At 30.8% G+C, this 21,911-nt stretch overlaps 3 protein-coding genes across 3 annotated transcripts; 1 reads left to right on the top strand and 2 right to left on the bottom strand.

The window, feature by feature from the left end:
* The first annotated feature begins 731 nt into the window (after window positions 1-731).
* GSH2 (glutathione synthetase 2) lies at window positions 732-5,541 on the top strand. Its single transcript, XM_089782440.1, has 12 exons — window positions 732-1,079; window positions 1,594-1,763; window positions 1,934-2,009; window positions 2,548-2,678; window positions 3,238-3,360; window positions 3,438-3,519; window positions 3,667-3,746; window positions 3,847-3,916; window positions 4,180-4,301; window positions 4,609-4,748; window positions 4,835-5,027; window positions 5,247-5,541. Exons 1-12 carry the CDS (start codon window positions 732-734, stop codon window positions 5,368-5,370), a joined length of 1,659 nt encoding a protein of 552 aa, XP_089638566.1. The 3' UTR covers window positions 5,371-5,541.
* Window positions 5,542-6,812: 1,271 nt separating this feature from the next.
* On the bottom strand, window positions 6,813-9,406 carry LOC110419950 (uncharacterized). The gene is made up of 3 exons (XM_021433089.2): window positions 8,930-9,406; window positions 7,748-7,771; window positions 6,813-7,364 (listed from the first exon to the last, which is right to left on the bottom strand). Exons 1-3 carry the CDS (start codon window positions 9,126-9,128, stop codon window positions 7,048-7,050), a joined length of 540 nt encoding a protein of 179 aa, XP_021288764.1. The 5' UTR covers window positions 9,129-9,406; the 3' UTR covers window positions 6,813-7,047.
* Window positions 9,407-13,424: 4,018 nt separating this feature from the next.
* On the bottom strand, window positions 13,425-14,835 carry LOC110410822 (DUF1685 family protein). The gene has a single exon (XM_021420706.2). It carries the CDS (start codon window positions 14,609-14,611, stop codon window positions 13,904-13,906), a length of 708 nt encoding a protein of 235 aa, XP_021276381.1. The 5' UTR covers window positions 14,612-14,835; the 3' UTR covers window positions 13,425-13,903.
* Between the last annotated feature and the right edge of the window lie 7,076 nt (window positions 14,836-21,911).

The raw sequence follows: 21,911 nt of genomic DNA, 5'->3' as shown, positions 1-21,911 counted from the left end.
ATGTACTTTTAGTGAAAATTAATCATTGACATTTATATTCTCGAGTAAAAAATATTTAACTTTTTACAAATTTTAATTTTTAAATGTATAATAATAAAGATAAAAATAATTTTAAAAAATAAAAAAAATATTTATAATGAAAATTAACTATTTAAAAATCTTGACCTAAATTTATAAGAATAAATGTAAAAAATTATGAAGTTAAAATAAGAATTATTAAAATATTAAGATAAATGTGTGAAAGTTATTATAACAAATCAACTTAAACAAAGTAAACATACTTTTAGTAAAAATTAATCATTTACAAATATTAAGGTACTATAATAACAATAAAAATACTTAGTGAAAATTAATCCTAAAAATCTTAACATAAATTCTCATTTTTTATATATTAACTTTAAATGTTAATATTTTTTGTAATTATATAATTATAATTATAAGTTTAAATGTTATTTTATTTTGTATCTTTAAATTATAATATAATATTTAAATATTTGATAATAATGAGTTTAACTTAATTAAATTAGTTAGATATAATATTTTAATATAAAAATAATATTTTAATATAAAAAATGAATAAACATAAAAATTAACATAAAATACAATTAAAAATTAATCATGCAGTTTACCTGTGACCTGAATAACAGTTTATTATTATTATTTTTAAATTATATTATTGACCGCGCTCACCTTATATAAGACAGTGTAATGTCACCAAGAGAAGTGTCCAAATGGGCGTTGGCCATTCCTCCGTTTCACTTTCTCTCGACCCAATTTCTATCGCTGCTTTTACAGCAAAACCAAAACCAAAAACAAGCTGCTTTGTCAATACCCACTGCAGAAGGTCTGTCTTTCCCACAAAAAGGGTCTCACTTTTTGTTGATTTTAGTCTAAAATTCGAAAGTTTGAAGTGCGGGACTGTAGCAGGGGAGATGGATACCGAAAAGGGGATTGATGTGGCAAACAAATCCATTCTTGATTTTCATGATATTGATGAAAGGTTGATTCGGAAGATGGAATTTGATGCCCTTGTTTGGAGTTCTCTTCACGGTCTTGTTGTCGGGGATAGAAATTTTCAGGTTTTTCAGTAAAGTTTATTTATTTATTTTTTCAACTTTTTCAGAAAAAAATTATTTATTTATTTTCCCAATGAGATGTAGCATCCATTTATGTTAATATTTTTATGGTAAACTGGAAAAACTATAGAAGGAATTGGATTAAAACAATTTACTTCTGATGTTAGCATTTTCTGATGCTTGTGTTCGGCGAAAGAGAAGCCGAAATTTGAACTTACATTGCATAAATTGTTCGCTTTTTGGTTTTCGGAAACCGTTTGCTCTTCAACTGTTAAATATACCAAACATGATCATAGCGGAATCATCTTTGTGCTGTAATATTTGTTAGTTCATACTTGATTCCATGTACTCTGCTAAGACTTTATTCATTGAATTTTGTTTGCAATTTTGTTACCATCCCTTAATGTCAATTTTTAGTCTGGTGTAGAAAGTAAGTTATGAAATTAGCCCTCAATGTAAATTTGTGACCTATGTTAATTTTTGAGCTTGAATTTGATGCGGGTCTATCTACTTACAGAGATCTGGTCAAGTACCTGGTGTGGGCATGGTCCATGCTCCAATTGCTTTGTTGCCCATGTCGTTTCCAAAATCTCATTGGAAGCAAGCATGTGAACTAGCTCCAATTTTCAACGAATTAATCGATCGTATAAGTCTAGATGGAAAGTTTCTGCAAGACTCACTATCAAGGTACTCTTTCCACCAATGATTACGCGGTTGTGTATGTATTTTGTTCTAATAATTGCAAGTGATATGCCATTGTCTGAACCATTTGGCTTGGACATATTAAACATGTTCCAATTTATCCTATGAGAATACCATTTGCGGTAAACTGACATTGTGAATCCTTCACATTTCAGGACAAAAAAAGTAGATGCTTTTACCTCTAGACTTTTAGATATTCATTCCAAGATGTTAGAAATGAACAAGAAAGAGGTAAGTGGGTATTGATTACAAATATTTGGTCTTTAATAATATTGAGAGGATTTACTTTTTTAAGGAAGTGGAGTGTTTTAATATTGAGATGTACTTCTAGATTCTCTGTCCTCCTACCTTTTGTTTTTCATGCTCTTTGTCACTTTGTTAACTAATGTTTATTGTCCATTTTTGGATACCTGTCAATTAAGTTCCATTCATCATTAAAAAGAAGAGAAAGATCTACTAGATCATTTATCAGTCTTTCCCAAGTGTATGAAAGTGTTCTTCAGAATGCTGTTGAAGATTTGGTGTCCATATGTTTCCTATTAGAGGAAACAAGTATTATAAGGCCCATAATTAGTTAACCTATTCAATTGTTTTGGTGTATTTGACAATCATTTGCTCTAAACATGAAAAAAAAAACCCTTGTTTTCATCGCATGAAAGCATCTAATGATATGCAGTTTTTGGAATGGGAAATACGCTTGAGTTTACCTTGATCAGATTAGGGTTTTCATTAAATGAAAGAATCTAATCATATGCCGTTTTTGGAACAGGAAATACGCTTGGGTTTACATCGATCAGATTACATGCTTGATGAGGAAACTAAGTTATTCCTCCAAATAGAGTTGAACACAATTTCATCTTCATTTCCTGGTCTTGGTTGTCTTGTCACCGAGCTTCACAGGTTGTGTAAATAAGCATTTTGACTTAGTATCTTCAGCATAAAATTATTCTTAATTCTGTAAATTTGAAAATTGCCATGTTGGAATTTGAATGTTGAATAAAGCTTATTGAAAAAATCCTTCAAATTGTTTGTGTTTGTTCTTGTCACTTTGGCATTGGGTTTAATTTTTAGCAATAAGGTGACTGCAGTGTTCTTTTGAACATGTGGAAAGAAGCTGCGAAGCATAGAGATACGATATCTTATTCTCAAGGTTCTTTGTTAGGATATTTACTTCAGTTCTGATGAACTACTAAAGAAATTTTAATCAGCCTATATTTTATTGCTAGTTCAAAATGAAAAAGAGTTGAAATAACCGCTGTAAGCACAACACTTTTTATTCTTTTGCAATGTTGGATCTGCTTAATGCCGCTAATATTATAAATACAGCATGAAGGAATAGGTGATACATTATGTAGGGTCCACTTCTACAGAAAGCTTGGATAGTTTTTTGAATTCTGATGGACTGTTCAGCAAACAGAATTTTCAAAAAGTTTCTTAACCAGAGCTAGTCATTTTGCAGGACCCTACTTAATGAGTATGGAGAAGACCTTGGATTAGATTCTAAAAAGATTCCTAGCAACACTGCAGTTGGTCAGTTTTCTGAGGCATTGGCTAAAGCTTGGACTGAGTATAATAACCCCAGGTTAACTTTGAAAGGATATGCCCTCTTGCAATATTTGAAGTCATTTAAGGGTGTTATAATTTCTTTCTTGGGTACAGGGCTGTAGTTTTGGTTGTTGTTCAAACTGAAGAACGCAATATGTATGACCAGCATTGGCTATGTACAATGTTGAAGGAAAGATATCCTTTTTAACTTTTATACCTATTGCTTGAAGAAAAATGGTATGAAATCTGCTTTTAGTAAAGTAAAAGTATTTAAATGTATTTGAAGTTAGAAAGCTTGGATCCAGAGCTCGCCTGGCATTGTATTCCTTAGCTTCATAACACACATAATGTGAGAACCGTTAGGAAAACATTGGCTGAAATTGATAGAGAAGGCCAGCTTTTACCAGATGGCACACTTCTTGTGTAAGTAACTCCATACTGCACAAAATTGATTTTTCTACTCTAGATTGTGGCACTACCATGCCAAGCTTCTAGTTTTAATGTCTGAAATATGTCACTGCAGAGATGGCCAAGCAATTGCAGTCGTCTATTTTAGAGCAGGGTATGCACCGACTGATTATCCTTCAGAATCTGTAAGCAATTTAGCTTTATTTTTGTGCTACTTTTCAGAGATATGATTTTGACAGCTACTCTTCATGTTATTCTCGAAAAATTGGTGTTAAAAATATGATTTCGGTGGCTACTTCTGTTTTACTTTATTCTTCATGTCATTTTTAGAGTTACTTCTAATATATTCTTTATTATCAGGTACTCATCCTTGCTAATTACTACAACATTAGACTGATTTCTACCGTTTGTGCTTCTGATGTGTCTATGTTACATTTTCAATTTCTAGGAGTGGAGATCTAGGTTGCTAATGGAGCAGTCCTCAGCTATCAAGTGCCCATCAATATCATATCATTTGGCAGGAAGTAAGAAGATCCAACAAGAACTTGCAAAACCTAATATACTTGAGAGGTAATTAATTCTATATTTTTGTGTGAATAATAGTTTACCGCCAATGGCTAGAAGATGTCTTTAATTGTCAAAGGAATTTTTTTTTTTCCTTTTACATGAAAATTTCAAAACTTCTAAGAATTTACTACTTATTCAACCTCAGAAATGGCATACCAAATATTACGGAACTAGGATATTGAACTATTATAGAGCATGTTGATTTATTGGAATTGCAAGTATACTAGTCTAAATTTTTAGAGAACAACTATCATTACTCCAAGTTGTATGTCTTCCTTGAATTTTCCCTTCTCTTTCTCCATGCAAGCAGGTTCCTTGAGAACAAAGAGGATATTGTCAAACTGCAGAAATGTTTTGCCGGATTGTGGAGTTTGGATGACTTGGACATCATCAGAAAAGCAATAGATAAACCTGAGCTATTTGTCATGAAGCCCCAAAGAGAAGGAGGAGGTTCTATATCTTAAGACTTTAGTCTATCATTATTGTTCTTGGTTATATTTTTTAAGTTGAGAATTGAGTTTTTGATTCCACTTCAGGAAACAATATCTATGGTAATGATGTGAAGGAAACCCTTCTGCGATTACAAAAGGAAGGGTCTGAAGAAGATGCTGCTTATATACTTATGCAGAGGATTTTCCCGACTGTTTCTCCCACAATTTTGATGCGTGATGGCATTTGTCATAAAGAACATGCTATATCAGAGCTTGGTATATACAGTGCTTATTTAAGGTACATCTTGGTGTTTTTGCCTCATCGTGACTTTGGTCAATTTCATATAATACTATTAAATTTTCTTCATCACATGATCAATGGGAATCAAGGGGAAAGAAAAGGTTGAAATAATTCTGAAAATTGGTATTAAAATCATGCTAAAGCTTTACCCTTTTATTCTCACATTTCTCATTTTGGGATGCGATGGATAGTCACGAGACGAGCTTTCGCTTGCAGGAACAAGGAGAAGGTTATCATGAATGACCAATGTGGTTACTTGATGCGGACCAAGATAGCATCATCAAATGAAGGTGGGGTTGCAGCTGGATTTGCGGTCTTAGATAGCATATATCTGACTTGATGAACAAACTTCTTGATTACCGTCTACATGCGAATATTTATTGTTGATTTATGTAACTGACACACTTGACTCAGTTTGGCAAATCAATCAATGGTCCTCATCTCTAGAAACAACTTGAAGTGCTTTTGCAAGTCGTTACACCAATAAAATCCACGGATTTCGTTTTCTTTCCCTGTCGCTGGCAATATGGAAAAACAGGTCATCTTACAGCTAGTTTTTAGTCATCAGAAAACATCTTATTTGATTACATTATTAGTAATTTTTAATATTTTCTCTATAACTCATGTCTCTCACAGACCAACAAGACTATGTAGTCAATCTATGGCCCCGAGTTCTCACGTCTCTGTAGTACGGCTAAATCAAGATGTAGATTAGAGCTTTTCTTTTCTTTTCTTTTTTTAATTTATGTAATAAAAGATTAAAGCTTTTCAATATGGAAACTTAATATAATCTGTTCCCGAAATTCTACCCAATAAATTGGACACACCAAATGGGATGGTTTGGGAAACTGTGGCAGAGTAATGCTCCGTAACCAATTGGTAAAATTGATTCATCGAGACAAGTAGGAGAAGGTCAACTTAAGCATTTTTTTTTAACAAAAGAAATAACAATTTTATTGGCAGAAGTCTCTACACCAAGACTTCTATTGACATATAAACATCTGGCTTGTGCAAAGAAGAACTTGTACAATCACAGATCACATTGCCGCTCCAAAAAAGCTTGAGCTGTGCTACAAAAGCAATGCTCATCTACCTATATACACAAAAAAGAAAGAAAAACACAAAACAAAACAATAGGGAATGACCCTCTTCAGGAAGCAACAAAAACCAGGACATGCCAGCCACAATTCAACAGAAATTAGTATAAATCTAGTGCACACTTCCATTCATTCTTCTCTTGAGGATGCCTTTGAGACCCATAACTGTGTTTTGATTGATGCCATGAGTAACCATGTAACGTAGTTCTCAAATACTATCTCAATGTCCCCTCAATTGAGTCAACCAAAAAACTCAATTGCAAACTATGGCATTAATCAACTAGGAGGAGTTAACTGAACGCTTACGCTAGGAAACGAGCCAACAAAGAAAGGGAGTCCTTAAATTAGGAGCGCAACAAATAGTCAATCCAAGTAACTGAACCAAGTTCAAGTCAGAGTCGAGGTGTACAAAGTGTAACATAGTTTAATTTGGTTGAAAGTTAAATAGGAAATTTAAGTGCAATCCCTCAGGGAACATTTTCAATGTTGAGACAAGAAAATGCACCATCTAGCCAACAAACTATGGCACCATACAGTGGATTAGTCAAGGGGTGCAGGCTAACCAAAGGAATGGGACTTTACCAACATGTTAAGAACCTAATAGATCACATAATAGGATTTCAACGTGCATATCGTAACATTTTTGCATCAATTTTCCCAACAAATTATCCTAGCACGAGTAATAATCATAGTATTTATTCTTTTCCCCGTTGTTCCCCATAAAAGATGCTCAAGAATATAATGAGTTCAGTACAGTCTGGAAAACATCCAAATTGTTTCCATTGCTCTAGTTTGCTTAAATATTCAAACAGTTCTAAAATCATATGGCTATTGGAAAAGCCATAATTCTACTTTTTTTACAAGCACAAGAGGAAACATTTCTAATTAAAAGCCTAACTCAAAAGAATATATATCCACACTCATGTATCTACCCTTTTGCTATCTTTCCACCCAAGTTCATGGGCTCTTTTCTGCCACAAGGCTGTAAGCTTACGCTCCTCTCTTAGTTCTGCTTCAGCCTTTTCCCTGGATTCCTCACAAGTCCCCACTCCTGCATTGCATTTTTCTGCTTCTTTCTGGTAATGTGAGGAGGCTCTTTTGGTGTCAATTGTTAGTGCCCAGGTGTGCTTCAGGGTATCATTGCTTACTATCTTCTGTAAATTAATCTCCTCAGACAGTAAAGCAACAATATCCTTCTCTAGTTCTTCATTTACATCTGGATCATTTTTACCACAATCTGCATAATAAAGAAAATCATTTGAACAGACAGAGAGACTAGAATAAAAGGAATTTAACTCCGATGTATCAATCCCCAACTGCTAATGCTTCCAATGAGGCAGTGACTTGACTCTCTTTTGCTATGAAATTGAGGTCAAACAAAAGTTGAGTATGTGGTTTAGATGAACAGCTATTTTAAGTAAAGATTGGTTTTGAGGTTCTATGATAAACTTCAGTTTAACCTGTCCTGTCTAATGGGAACAACAAAAGGTTCTAGCAGGAGCTCAGGGTGAAATTTTCTTCAACTTCAGTGGTCTCAATTATCAAATCTACTAAACCCAGCCCCCATGCAGCAAGGAATTATAGCACCTAGAAAACTAAAGCAGAGGCAGATGAACTGACCTGAGTATGTGCTGTTGACTAATCCTGCAATAATCATGAAAACACACAATTAACAGAATGAAACCTCAGGAAAAAAAAGATGGAAACAACACCTATAGGATCACAGATGCACACCATTGATAGTGTCCCTCAACTGTGTGTGAGTTAAATGTTTCTCTACTTCCCTGATTTTGTATAAGTCCTCTTTTTTCCCCCCTTAACGAGAACATGCCCTAAAATGCAATACAGCAGTCTAATTTCTCACTCAAAGATCTAACACAAGTTTAAATCATATACCTATGAGCTTATTCAAATTTGTCCTCAGAAATATCATTTCAAGGGAAAGCCATGACTAGCTCCAATTGCAAATTTGATAACCAACACTCCAAGATCTAACGAAATACAGTAGCTGCAATTACCCTAGCCATTTAACTACAAGAAACAGGGCAATCCACCCAGAATGATACTTTCTGTTCCTCGTCTATGAAACTATTTGGAATTGCAGAATTTCTAAACATATGTATTTAAAACCAAATATAGAAAGAATCTAAGTACACCCAACTTCAGGACATTAAACACACAAAGAACCATGTTTGATAGTTTTGATGTTGATTGGGTTCATCAAGAGGATTTTTGAGTTTCAAGGACTCCCAATGACATGACTTAGCAGTGCAAGTCTTTGAGCAGAGTCCCAATAGCTTGCTGTTACTAATGACTATCAATCTTGATCTGTGCTTCAATTTATCATTCCAAGCTTAGCCTCGGAATGCTGCCTAACTAGAAAATAAGCCAGCATCTAACAAACCAGATTGATTGTTATTTACAGTCTAACAAGCCATAAAAACTTAGTAACTGACTGCTTATACTCAATGCCAATTCAACAGGCAACAGGTCACTAGTACATTTCATGGCAACAAATCCATCATTCTGCCAACATCAATCTTTTAGAAAAGTAGAATAGCATTTTCCAGATGTAATGACAAACCTTTCGGGTAGATACAAGAATGGAAAAGAACACAAACTTAGAGCATGATAACTCTCAGCCAAAATAGCAACTCATACTAATTATAAACGTTTCAATGATTACACGTATATTATACCCAGAAAAGGAAAACGCTTCAACATGAAAATTAAAGACCGCCATTTCTTGAAAGGTTTCAGCTTTCAAACAGTTAGTGAAAGGCAAAAATCAGACTAACTAACCTGGTAGTAAGAGAAAGTCTGTCTCCAAAGAGCACTCGCAAACACAAGAAGGACATGATGCCTGAGCTGTTGACTTCTCCTTCAAACGCCAGAACAGAGTTGGACCAACAATGTAACCAACCAGACACACACAAACAAAAGCAAAACCAAACCTTAAAACACCCTGACACCAAAACCTTTGCTCAGAACTATGAGCCATTCTATACAAATCCTACCCTTGAAGAATTTAAAGGAGAGAGAGAGAGAGAGAGAGAGAAAACAGCTCTACTCAGACCATTTCAAGTTCTGGGGTCAAAATTGGAGTTTTAGACTTAAGCAACATCACTCAAGACTGTTTGTCCATGTACCCAAATTTTGCTAAAAATCCAAAGTACCCAGATTCAAAGATCTGCTTCACAGTGTAAGAAATTGGGCTAAGACTGTTAATCAAATTGAGGCTTCATCTTTAATGATGCAAAGTTATCTTACTCAAGTCAAAAGAACCAAAAAGGCTAGGGCAAATTACGCTTGGGTGTATGCCATGCAAGCAAATGAATGGCCGGTGGTTTTAACTAAAATTACTTCCGATTGGTGTAATATGTATAATTTATATACTTCCAATGTCATAGACATTTATCATGAAGACGAAAATATACTTACTTGCTCTTGTTTTTAACATACGAAAAAAAAATCAAAATTTAAATTGAACATTTACTTAATTGTATAGAGTTACAAGTCCAATTTAAGTCGATTTGTCTCAAAAAACCTAAATTGAGGTTGAAACTATTCTTTAATTGCATGGTCATCTTGAAATTATGATGATTATACATGTAGGATAGTATATAATATATATTGTACATTATAGCTAAATCACTTATACTTTCCATTGAAGTACTACATGCATTTTATTAGAATAATATGTACAATAGCTTATAATAATTAAAACATCCACAAAAAATACACATTTATATTATAAAATTAAATATTTATATTTAATGCATCGACAGCGTATCGAAGCTATACATTGTCAGCTCACCAAATGTTACCACCTCATTAATGAAGTAAAATTAAAAATTTTTAAGAACTTAAACTTAAATATTAAAAAGTTGTTAATAATTAATTAAATAAAAAAATATCATTTTTTTTCTCTCTCCAACTCCCCCATAATGTTATTTTATTTTTTTGCATTTTTTATCTCTCTCTCTAACTCCATCTTCTTCACCCCTTCTCCTTCTATTAAAATTACAAATTAAAATACTTCACTTTTTCCCAAACCTCTGTGACTTTTTTTTTTTTTAGTTCTTTCCTACTTATCCAAACTAAAATCTTATTGAATTCTTAAGAAAGTGTGTTGCTAAGACCCTAAGAGAGAGAAAGAGTAAAAAATTTGATGTGAAGATTTTCTTTTTGTTGAGAAAAAGAGAGAGAACAAAAGACTACTATCAGATGGGGTGGACAATTTGGCTGATTTAGCCACCAATTGTGATAAGGAATCTTTCCTTACATTGTGACTATGGGATAGTATTACTGTTGAAAAAATTGTAGAAATTTTTTTTCATAACTTCTGTTAGAATTTTAATTGGATATTAAATTGATCTTAGTAAATTACTTTTACCATTTTTATTGGTTACCACATTATAGCCCTAAATCAAATTAAAATTAAAACCTTAATGTATTTATTTGAAAAAAAAATTGATTATCACATTATAACCCTAAATCAATTGTAAAAATCACTAACAAATGTAAAAATTATCTTGAAGTCTCTTTGAACAATTATGCAAACTTAGTTTTAATGCTAGAAGAAGAATGGAGAAGAAGATAATCAAGTTAGAATAAAAAAAACAATTGATTATCACATTATAACCCTAAATCAAATGTAAAAATCATATAAAAACGTAAAAATTATCTCGAAATCTCTTGACGTTGAACAATTTTGTAAATTTAATTTTAATGCTAAAAGAAGAAGAAGGGGAGAAGAAGATAATCTAGTAAGGATAACAAAGAAGAGAACAATCAAAGAACATTGTGAGGGAGTTAGAGAGAATTTTTTTTTTGTTTTTCAGTTAATTAATTATTAGAAACTTTTTAATGTTTAAGTACTTAAAATTTTTAATTTTACCTAATTAATGAGGTGACAACGTTTGGTAAGCTAACTTATATACTGTCAGTGTATCAAATATTAATTTTAAAATTAAATCTATGAAATTATTATGTACATTATAACTAATTGTTATGCACATCTTATTATAAGAATATATATATATATATATATATATATATTATGCATAGTATCATAATAATATATACATTATCTTATGGTAATTGAAACGTCTACAAAATTTTTTCATCTATCTTAGACATAATAATCAAATGATATGTATTTTACTTTATAATTTACTTGTACCTATTTTTTGAAAGTTATTTTAGGTAATTCCAATTAATTGGTCATTTACACTAAAAATATTACCGTTACACATTTCAATAACTTTTTCTAATAACATTAATTTATTTTTATTTTATTGCACCGAATTTAAAAGCGGTTAACGAGACTGTTATTATAGGAAAAATTACAATTTGGGACAAAGGAATGAAAATAATTATCATTTACGTCATTGGGAAAAATAATTACTAAGATGGAAAAACAACTTTTCAAAATTAATATTTAATTAAGAAGGAAATCGCTCCCTATACAATTAAGTAAAAGTACATATTTTAATGCACAATATATTTACTCAAACCTCAGTACAAGATTAGGATGCACAAGTACTTATTAACTAATTTTATCCAATAAAAAAAAGTACATATTCTAATACAATTTACATACCAATACATTGAAATGTACATAAGATTACATTAGGATATACAAATACTACTTGGTCACTAATTTTATCCAATTAAAAAAATGTATACATTCTAATATAAAATGATTTATTAATACATTCGAATATACATATCATTAGATGGTACATATTCACTTAATTGTATAGAACTAGTTAATGAGTATTTATACATTCTATTATAATGATATGTAAATTAAGTTGAATTTATAAGAACATTCTTATATTAATTTTTGAATAGTTTATTTTTTAAATATTTTTTTCAGATTTATTTATCGGAGTTTTGGAGATTTTGTTATTCATATCTTTCTTCTTTCTCAATTATGCCAGGTAAATGACTGGAAAGAACATTGTTTTTGTTATAATGGTAATTGAGAGAGTTTTATAAAAGATTTATTTTAAAATTTATATAATAATAATAATAAAATTTTATAAATTTTTAATTATCTACTAAGTTTGATCTCATCTCAAAAATACTTATTCACCGGTGTTGAAAATCAAACTTTTTCTTATTGTCGTGAGTACACGCATTTTAAGGAGAAAGATTATTTAGACTAGCAAAGGGCCCGCACGTTGCAATAGGCAAAAGTATGATATTTCAAAACAAAAACTAAAAAAAAAAAAAAATCTTTGATTTATTTTTTCTTATCAATTTATTCCAAACCATAAGAATTTTAGATAATTAAAAAGAAAAAAGAAATAATTAAGGAGAGAGGAAACAAATAATAAAGGAGAAATAAGAAAAATAAGATTATGAATCATTTTATAATTTTTTCTGTTCTCTTTTCAACCTTTACAAAATTTGTACGTGCTTCGCTTTAACTTCTTAATTGCCCATTTTTTATTTATTTTTTCCTTCACCTAATCCCTTATTCTCTCATCTAGCTCTCTCTTTCATTCTCGTGTCTTTGTTTCTTTAATGTGAAAAAAATCAAAATAAAATAGGAGAAAATTTAGAAAATACCCTTAGTGTTGAAAAATAAAAGAAACAAAAAACGTCACCTACCAAGCGTTGGTTGAGCCAAATTTAAGCAGGCATGTCTTGCGTTCTAGTTTCATATAGTTATAAATAAATAAATGACATGAGGCCAAAAAAAAAGACTTTAAACTATTTTGAAAATTTTAAATAAATTTTTTTTCTTTTAATACATTTAATCAATCTTTTATATTTTTATTTTAATTTTAATAAATTTTTATAATTAATGATTATTTAATTATTTTTAATCAAAATATTATTTATTATTTTATACCATGTCGTATTGACATCATACATTAATATGGTATAATGAATGATGACATGATATACTAAAGTGACCATATAACAATTTTTGTTGTTATTCTGTTACGTTCAACCATTATAACCAATGATGAATTAATTGTAATTAGTTAAAATATTACTTATCATTTTAAATCATATGACATTGACGTAACATGCTGACATATCATAATAAATAATAACATAGCATATTGATATGACTATATCCATATAGACCACATCATAGTCATGTGAATATAAAACGATAAATAATAATTAATCAACTGTTAATTATAACAATCTATTTAACTTAGAATCAAAATATATAAACTTATTAAATAATTTTAAAAAAAATATTTATATTTTAAGAAATAATTCAAAATTTTATTATAATATTATACTTAAATAAATTGTACAGGGCAAAGATCCTTCCTTCATTGGTGTACCATGACAGTGCAGAAAGTATAATTATCTCTGCGCATACCTGCTCCAAGCGTCTACTTTTGTCCAACACAAGTGCTAAATCTTGTTGGACTCCACTTTCCTGCGAAACACTTTGCTGAGAAGGGAAGCCTAATTAACTCAAGACTCGAGTGCTGCCCGATTATTGATAGACAATGGGTCAAAACTCAACCAAAAAGGGGAAAACAAGAGGGATGACCCTCTATTTCCTTACATTGCCAAATCAAACGGAAAAGTTTTAGCAGGTATTTAAGAACTAAAGCTGACACTGGTGAGATTTGATTTCTCTGTTTAATTATTTACACTTACAATTTTTGCAAAGAGAGCCACAAAATCGCACCTAAAGGAAATACGAGCATCCAACCTAAGACAACAATTCAAAAGGGCACAGAAGATCAAGTACATCTTAGAAGGGAGAAGAAATTCAAACATTGTTTGTTGTTATCTAACAGTTGAAGCAACTGTATGAGCCCAAAACCTGAGATGATCTTTCATGTCCACTTCGTTACCCATTGTAGGAATTCTCCAATTCATCAATGGATTCTTTACCTTCCTTCGATCCCAAACCTCCCATGCTTCAGACAGGTAGGGCCTTGGAACCACAGTTTGACCAATATTTTCTTCTCTACTTTCTTCAGTTTTCTTTCCCAGTCTTTGCAACCCAGGAATTATAGACACTAAACTGGAATCTTTATCTTCCTCCGAGAACACAAAACCAAGATCCATAAACCCTTTTAGCTCCTCAAACTCTAGTTCTGACAAGCTCCTACTGCTACCCATTGTTCTTGTTTTGCTTCTTCTTTCAACCAATATAGGCTTAGCGGCTGCTTCCTTCATCTTTTCCTTCTGAACATCTGCATCATCTTCATTCACATCTTTCCCAGACAGAATAGTCTGAAGCCTTGGCGTGGTAAGCACTGAATTTGGAGACAGGGAACCAGAGGAAAAACTCATTGTGGCGTTCAAGGCCAGGTCACTCATAGACCTGACGTGAAGGGTCGATATGCGCGGAAGCTTTAGTTCCCTTTCTTCAACTTGCTCTTTATGATCTTGACTTGTTTCTTGCGATCTTGAAACTGGTTTCTTGGAGAAAATTGGTTGCTCAAACCAATAGACATCAAAAAGCTTCAGAACTTCCTCTGCGGCCATTTCCTCACTTTGTTGGGGGATTTTGAAAAGATCCAGGAGGTTCACAAGAGAGAGATCAGTTTTGGTTGGGATAGATAAGCGAAGAAAGGTTTGGGACACTTATTTTTGTTGCTTTACGTTAATGCCCCTTGTTTCATGCTAATATTTCGTAATTAGTTCATTTATATATGCTATCAAGAACATGTTTCTAAAATTTCAAAATGTATATCTTTAGGTTAGCCAACAACAAATTTTTTTTTGTAAAACTTAACTCCTCAACAAAGGATGATTACAAATCCAAATGCTTATTTTGTATTAGAAAAACTAAAGGAAAATTTCGTATCAAGTGTAATTCTTATGTATAAAATTTCGTGAACGTCTATAATTGATCATCTAAATTGAAGAATTACGATTCTCTCTAATTATATTATCTTATTCAAAATAAGTCAAATTTCTATTGAAAAGGAAAAGAAGTGATGGTGCCTAGAAAAATTTTAAAATGTAAATCACACTCCTTTTATCCAATAAAAATATCTAAGTTCAATTCTTTACGGTCAGACATTTTAAACTTTAATTTTAATTATTTTAAATATTTTATTAAAACCACATTTTTATCAAAATATGTTTGAAACCTCTTAAATCCAGACTTTTTAGTAAGTGTTTTCTATATTTTAATCAAGGGTAAGCTAGAAATAAGATGAAGTCAAAGTTGAAAAAATTTGAGGATCAAAATTCTTGATTTTTACATTAAAGCTTTTCTTGAATTAAAATTAATTTCATTTAGTTCATTCCTGAAAAGGATTTTAGAGTACATTTGGATAAAGAATTTCAACAAGATATTTTTTTTTGTAGAGAGAAATTCAAAATTTTAAAATAAAATTACCGTATTTGGTAAAATAATTATCAAAATTATTGAAATTTGGGATCAGAGGCTATTTATTGTATATGTTTTCTTTTGTTTTGTTACACAACTTTCATTTTCTTTAAATCTAATGAAAAAAAACTTTTTTTTAAATTATCAATTATATTTATACATTTCTTCCAAATCTAATAACACCCATAATTTATATTTTTTTTTACCATGTTTCTCCTTTCCTGGCCCTAAATTCCTATTTAATTTATAATTATGTTTTATCTCATCAGATTTCAATATTTAAAATTTAATTCCATAAAATACTTGTCCAAACAATGCAAATATTAATGCTGTCATTTTAAATTGATGCATTTAAACAGGTCTATATATATATATATATATTTCAATATTCTTCAAAATTTGAATATTTTTCATCCAAACACATCCTTAAGGTATAAATTAGTACCTAATTAGAACCAAAATCCTTAGAGAATATATATATATATATATATTTATGTACCCTTGCAATTCTCTTTCTCCTAAAACCATTTATTGATAAATAAGAAAAGCATCCAATTATATTTATTTACTTGATTCATTTAGCAAAAAACAATAAAGTACTTGATTTCAGAAGCTTCAAAACTAATAAGATAAAAATGCTTTTGTGTTTTTTTTTTTTCCATTGCAAATTGTAGCAACATCAAGGGTATTATCGTAATTATGGGAATAAGCACCTCGAATCCTCAAATGCTCATAAGTTGGAATGGGCCCAAACAAAATGCTTAAAGTCGGACGAATCAAACATAAATTTGGCATATTTGGGTGAGGTAAGACTTGTCCTTTCATACCAAAGTCGTCCCCACTATTCAACCATGACCTCAACCTCACCCTCCAAGCTTCTGCTCAACAAAAGCATAGTTAGATCTAAGGTTAGTTTTCTTTATTGAAAAACTAAAGAGAAAGAAATAAAGAAAAGGATGTAGGGCTTTTTTCCGAGGGACTCACGTAAATAACATTAAAACCCGTATAAAATTGGTCGGCTGGTAGGTTCATCTGACTAGGGCGACTTGGTGAACCCTTTTTAAAGAAAGAAACTGCTCGGCCTATTTTCACATATACAATTTGCAATTTGCATGTTTAATTGCCTTAAAAGTGGATCCCATTTATTTATAAAACAACAAAAAGAAAAAAAAAATCTTTTTTCATTTTTCTTAATTTTTTTCATCATCTCTTTTTTAATTTTTTTAACCTATATGTCTCTCATCTCTTTGTTTTATTTGAATGACAAAGCTGTATGTTTTAATTTCTTTTCTCTTACCAATTACTTTAATAATGTTGAGTGTTTCACTGTTTTGTATCTATGAAAAACTACAATCAGTTTACAAAAGGAAAACAGTTTATATTATTTTAATACTTTTCTTTTCAATTTAGTTTTTAGCAAGGGATTATTGCAAAAGAATTGGTAGTTGAATATGAGGAACATACCTATTTAAATAACTTTAAGAACATAAATTAGCTCAAACGCATTCAATTTTTAATTTTAATTATATGTTTAGTACACTTGCCATGGATTTGAGTGAATAATTAGATACTTTATGGATGATTCTTAACATCAAATGAGAAATGAAAACAAAAAACCCCAAACTCAATAATATAAATTGAAGTAGTTATAATATGGTTGATACTTTCTCAAATTGAAGAAATTGAGGAAAGTTAAGAATTCCTTTCATTGTCTTCGAAACCAAAGGAGGTGATGAAAGAGATTTAAAACTGTAATCATGAAGAAATATCCAAAAGCTAAAACCAAAACACAACCTCATTAAAAATGAATCCTATCAATGAAACCCTTCAAAATTTATGTTAGACATGTTAGCTCAATAATCATAAAAAAATAACCAAAAGGAAGGAAGGTGGTGAATTGGATTTCTAAAAAGTCTTTTCAATGAATCGAACTTTGAGCTTGATGACAGGTTTTCAAATTTGTTTTCACTTTAAAACAAACCAAAGGAAACAAACAATCAAGTAGAAAATAAATTTTCGAAACTCTTTAAGAAGAAAGTGTACAAATATAACAAAGTAAATCAAAAGTGATTTAAAGTGTAAGTTAGAAAACAAGTTTAAAAGCAAATATTCAAATTTGTTCACAATAAAGGAAGATGCACAAGTAAGAAAGTGAAAGGTGAGTGAGCTTGTGGTTTCAAAAACTTATACAAGATAAAAAAAAAAATAGTTCAAATAGTAAGACGAAGGAAGATAATACACAAAGCATTTATATAGGTTCGATCCTTTTGATAGGCACTTACATTCTCTGCCTTGGCTCTTTAAGGACTTTGCAATCCACTCTAGAAACCTACCTTTTAAAGGATCAAGCATAACCCTTTCAAATCACTACTTTTTATGGATCAAGCATAACTCTTGCCTTTTCAAGAGGATCAAGCATAACCTCACATACTGCCCTTTCAAAAAGATTAAGCATAACCTCACACACTACCTTTTAAAGGTTAAGGCATAGCCTTTCTACTTTTCTAGGCTCAAGCATAACCTATATATTACTCCTTTTGAAGGATCAAGAATAACCTTTCTCTTTTATAGGCTTAGAGCAAATATACCTTTAGAAGGTCGATTTTGCTATGTAGGTACATGGAGAAAGAGTTTAGAGGAGCTATAAAATGATTACACAATATTTGAGCAAAAGCACAAGGAATTAAATTAGAAGGATAGCTCACTAGCTTTTTGGAAGCATATGAATGGCTTGCTCTAGCTTGGTTTTTCTTTTTCTTTCTTTCTTTCTTCTTCTTCTTCATCTCATTTGAGTTTTGATCAAATGATCTTTCTCTCTTCTCTTTCTTTTTCCAAAATGTGTTGGAGAAGTCTTTTTTATACTTAGAAAAAGTTTATAGCTATTGTGGATGACTTGATGGGAGAATTAGCTATTTTTCTTGTCTTGTTCGTGTTTAACGACTAGTTTCTGGAGCTGGAGAATCCATTTTTTCTTCTTGAGAAATTGATTCTTCTTGGTCTGGAGCATTTTGTTTTCTAGGAATCAACCTTTTCATTCTTGAATCGTTGATTTTTCTTCATCCTAGATTTTGAGAATTGATCTTTTGTTTTTCCAAAAATCGATTCTTCTTGTACTATGGGCATCAAATTCAAAATTCAAAATTGTTTTTGCCCACTCCATCTTCATCCGTTCTCCTTTTTTTTTTCTTCTTCTTTTTCAAGTTTTTGATTTTTCTCTTTTTGCAACTTTAGGAATTGATCGCTTGAGGCTTGAGAAGTCGATTCTTGTTCTTGTGCTAGCTTTTGTTTCTTCAAGAATCGATGTTTCCTTCTCTAGGAGTTGATTCCTTTACCATGAACTTGAGATTCCAAGTATTCAAAGATTTTTCCTTTCACAAAATAACTTCAAGCACAAGTTCAAATGTCGTTCAAAAGGAACCATTAAGCATTTCAAAAGCATTCAAGGATTACTTAAAAAAGAAATTTTGATCATTATTGTCATTTCAAAACATTAATCATTTTTAAGAGTGGAGTTAACAATTTGTTTCTTATCTAGAAACATATCCCATCATCAAGAAGTCAACTCACAGTTTAAAAAAAACTCACAATCATCTATCTGTTGGGTGAGGGCTGATCATGTATTAAATACAAATAAAACGTAATAAAAATAAATATAAAATTAAATTATACCTCACCTTTCTAAGATCTTTTTTATGTCAAATTGATTATAGAATTAAATTAAAAATAAAATATATATGATCATATCAAGTTTACCTAAATAACAAAGGTTGATGAATCTTTTGTTAAACCACCAATTAGCCTTCATAAAGCTCAGCTACCTCAACCTGGTTGTTGCAAATTAAAGCTGCCAAAGCAATCCTTGTGCAGCCTCTAATAGTGATCCACACTAATAAATTAGAAAATTTTTCTTTAAGGATTGGGAGTGTTATGTCTTGACAATGTGCTAGCAAAGATGAGTTTCATAAACTCATAATCCATACAAAATTTTGGGGCTGAACACACAAAAAAAATTAAGTGAATGAAAAACCATTTTTCTTCACCTAAGAACGGCAAGACAAAAAGAATTTTTAATGTGCCGTTCTTTTTTTTTCAACCGTTTTCTCTCATTTTATTTGGAGGCTATAGCAAGGTATTTATACTTTGGATTAATTTTAAACCCTAATTACAAAACTATTTTGTAATTACCAATTAATCTAATAATTTAAATAAATAATTTAATTAAGCTTTAAGAAGTCCAATTAACTTAACTGTTTAATTTAATCAATTAAGCCTAATAACTTAATTAAATAATGTAATTAATTAAGTCCAATAATTTAATTAAATAATTTTAATCAATTAGGCCCAATGACTTCATTGAACAAATTTAATTAATTAGACCCAATAACTTAATTGTTTAATTTAATTAATTAGGCTCAATGACTTAATTAAATAATTTAATTAATTAAGTCCAATGATTTAATTAAAGAATTTAATTAATTAAGTACAACTTAATTAAACAATTTAATCAAGTGCTTGAGAAGCTCATAACTTTTAATTTGATTAAGTCCAACTTAATCACCCCTCCCATTTTCAACATTCATTTTAGGTGTGTGACTGATCAGGCTTCTAATATATTGGTAATAAACTCAACATATAATTCTTAAGTTAAACTTAGAATTAGATAAATTCAAATTATTTTAAATTTATCATTAATCAAGTTAACTACCTAGAGTTCATAGACCAAGATTGAGATCTAGCAATCCGTCATGGCCACCCAAATGTTAGAAGAGCCAAGATAGCTTGACTTAACCTTTCAGTGATTAGCCTTTCAATGTAATTCATTTTCTCATCATATATCTCGGAATAATAAGAGCATAGTGCAGTGTTTACTTTTATTGATCTCCATATTCGTTTTTAAAGTTTGATCATCAGCTTTATAAAAACTTACGAAACTCCTTTCATAATCTTCAAGTTACCTTGGCAAAGGACTCCAATAAGCTCATATCAACCAAGAACAGTTAAGATATGTCGCTAGCATCACTTCGGGTAATGATTCCTACCTTGATCACTTATTTGCCTTTAAATGCTTCATGTTATATCCAAGAGCATCCTGTTTTGGCATCCTTGGTTAAGCACCCATAGGGATGAAATCAAAGCATAGCACTCCACACATAAGACAACTTGATGTCTCAAGTTTAGGAAATATTTACACAACTGACACATGAGAAGTATTGCATAAACACTTGAGTGAAATAGCAAATGCACTTCTCATGACGGGTCATGTTTAGTGAACTTACTTTCCTAGGCAAGTGCATTCTAGTTTCAAGTATTTCTATACTTCAACCTATGAGATCGGTTGCTTACTTCTCAAGTACAAAACCTAAAATGTACCAATCTTTAAGTATCATTGATATCCAGTCTCAATGATAAATTGACTAAGAACATTTTGAGATTATACTTTAATGCATAAGGATCTCATAACTGTAACTCATTACAGTTCCCTTGCAAGGCATATTAATCTCATGGACTGCATCCAATTAGACTTACAACTTGTTATAATTGATGTCTTATTGATGAAGGAAAACCTTTAATCATTTAACGTGAATAATGTTGTTGCATGATTGGAATCAAACCTTAACCAATTCCAATTGACTATAGAGCTCATCGCAATACTATCGCCCTAGTAGAATCATCAATGTCCCAAGAAATGACATCAATACAAGTTACAAATTAGAAATTACTAACTTTATGGTGGGAAATTGTTGAAATTGTTCTCCTTTGATACTCCATCTTTCATTAGCTAATTTGCAATCTTATTGACACTTTGCAAAGTGTGAATAATATTCTAATTCTTTGTCTTTCTTTTGAAATGCTTGATTTTGAGTATCCAATTCATGTATTTCCAAGGCGCATTCTGCGAGTCATTAATCCACTTAATTGCATTGGAAGAGTCACTCTCAATTAATAAAGAAAGGGTGGCATGCTATTTAGAAGAAACAAAAATGACAAAGGCTTCAAGCATATTGTGTTGCTAAATGCATTCAAATTGAAAAACTATGATACAAATGGTGTAATCTTACTCAACTATAAATCAATACAATTTGTTTATTTGTGTTACACATTGTTGCATTTAGTAACATTGTTACCATAAAATATTTAATCGCAGCACTGAAATTATTAAAGCCAAACTATCATCCATAAAATCGATCCTATAAAATTTTAAATTATGTTTTGATTAAAACAGTAATATTGCACCAATTTATCTTGCAATATCATTTTTTGTAAAATTTTTTCCAATAAAGTGTTTACAAAATTTAACAGACCGCTGCGAGACGCGGGGCTTGATGTAGCATACTTGATATAGTTATTACTTAAATAAATATCACATCCGTTAGAAAAAACGTCAGATTTGTCTTCACGATAATTTTTGTTTATTTATTATGAATTAACAATTTGCGAATATGATTT

This window comes from Theobroma umbraticum, unplaced genomic scaffold (assembly GCF_002168275.2).
Source record: "Theobroma umbraticum cultivar Fairchild unplaced genomic scaffold, ASM216827v3 scaffold_30.0, whole genome shotgun sequence".
In the NCBI taxonomy this organism is placed as follows: Eukaryota; Viridiplantae; Streptophyta; class Magnoliopsida; order Malvales; family Malvaceae; genus Theobroma; species Theobroma umbraticum.
The sequence above is the reverse complement of the archived record's forward strand: the minus strand, read 5'-3'. Positions and strand labels throughout refer to the sequence as shown.

Bases quoted from the DNA above. Each gene is read 5' to 3' on its own strand.
- LOC110410822 (XM_021420706.2), bottom strand. From the start codon at position 14,611: ATGGCCGCAGAGGAAGTTCTGAAGCTTTTTGATGTCTATTGGTTTGAG.
- GSH2 (XM_089782440.1), top strand. From the start codon at position 732: ATGGGCGTTGGCCATTCCTCCGTTTCACTTTCTCTCGACCCAATTTCT. The intron at 1,080-1,593 runs GTTTTTCAGTAA...ATCTACTTACAG, and splicing joins TCGGGGATAGAAATTTTCAG to AGATCTGGTCAAGTACCTGG. The intron at 3,747-3,846 runs GTAAGTAACTCC...ATGTCACTGCAG, and splicing joins CCAGATGGCACACTTCTTGT to AGATGGCCAAGCAATTGCAG.
- LOC110419950 (XM_021433089.2), bottom strand. From the start codon at position 9,128: ATGGCTCATAGTTCTGAGCAAAGGTTTTGGTGTCAGGGTGTTTTAAGG. The intron at 7,772-8,929 runs GTTAGTTAGTCT...TGATTATTGCAG, and splicing joins AGACTTTCTCTTACTACCAG to GATTAGTCAACAGCACATAC. The intron at 7,365-7,747 runs GTCAGTTCATCT...TTTATTATGCAG, and splicing joins AGTCAACAGCACATACTCAG to ATTGTGGTAAAAATGATCCA.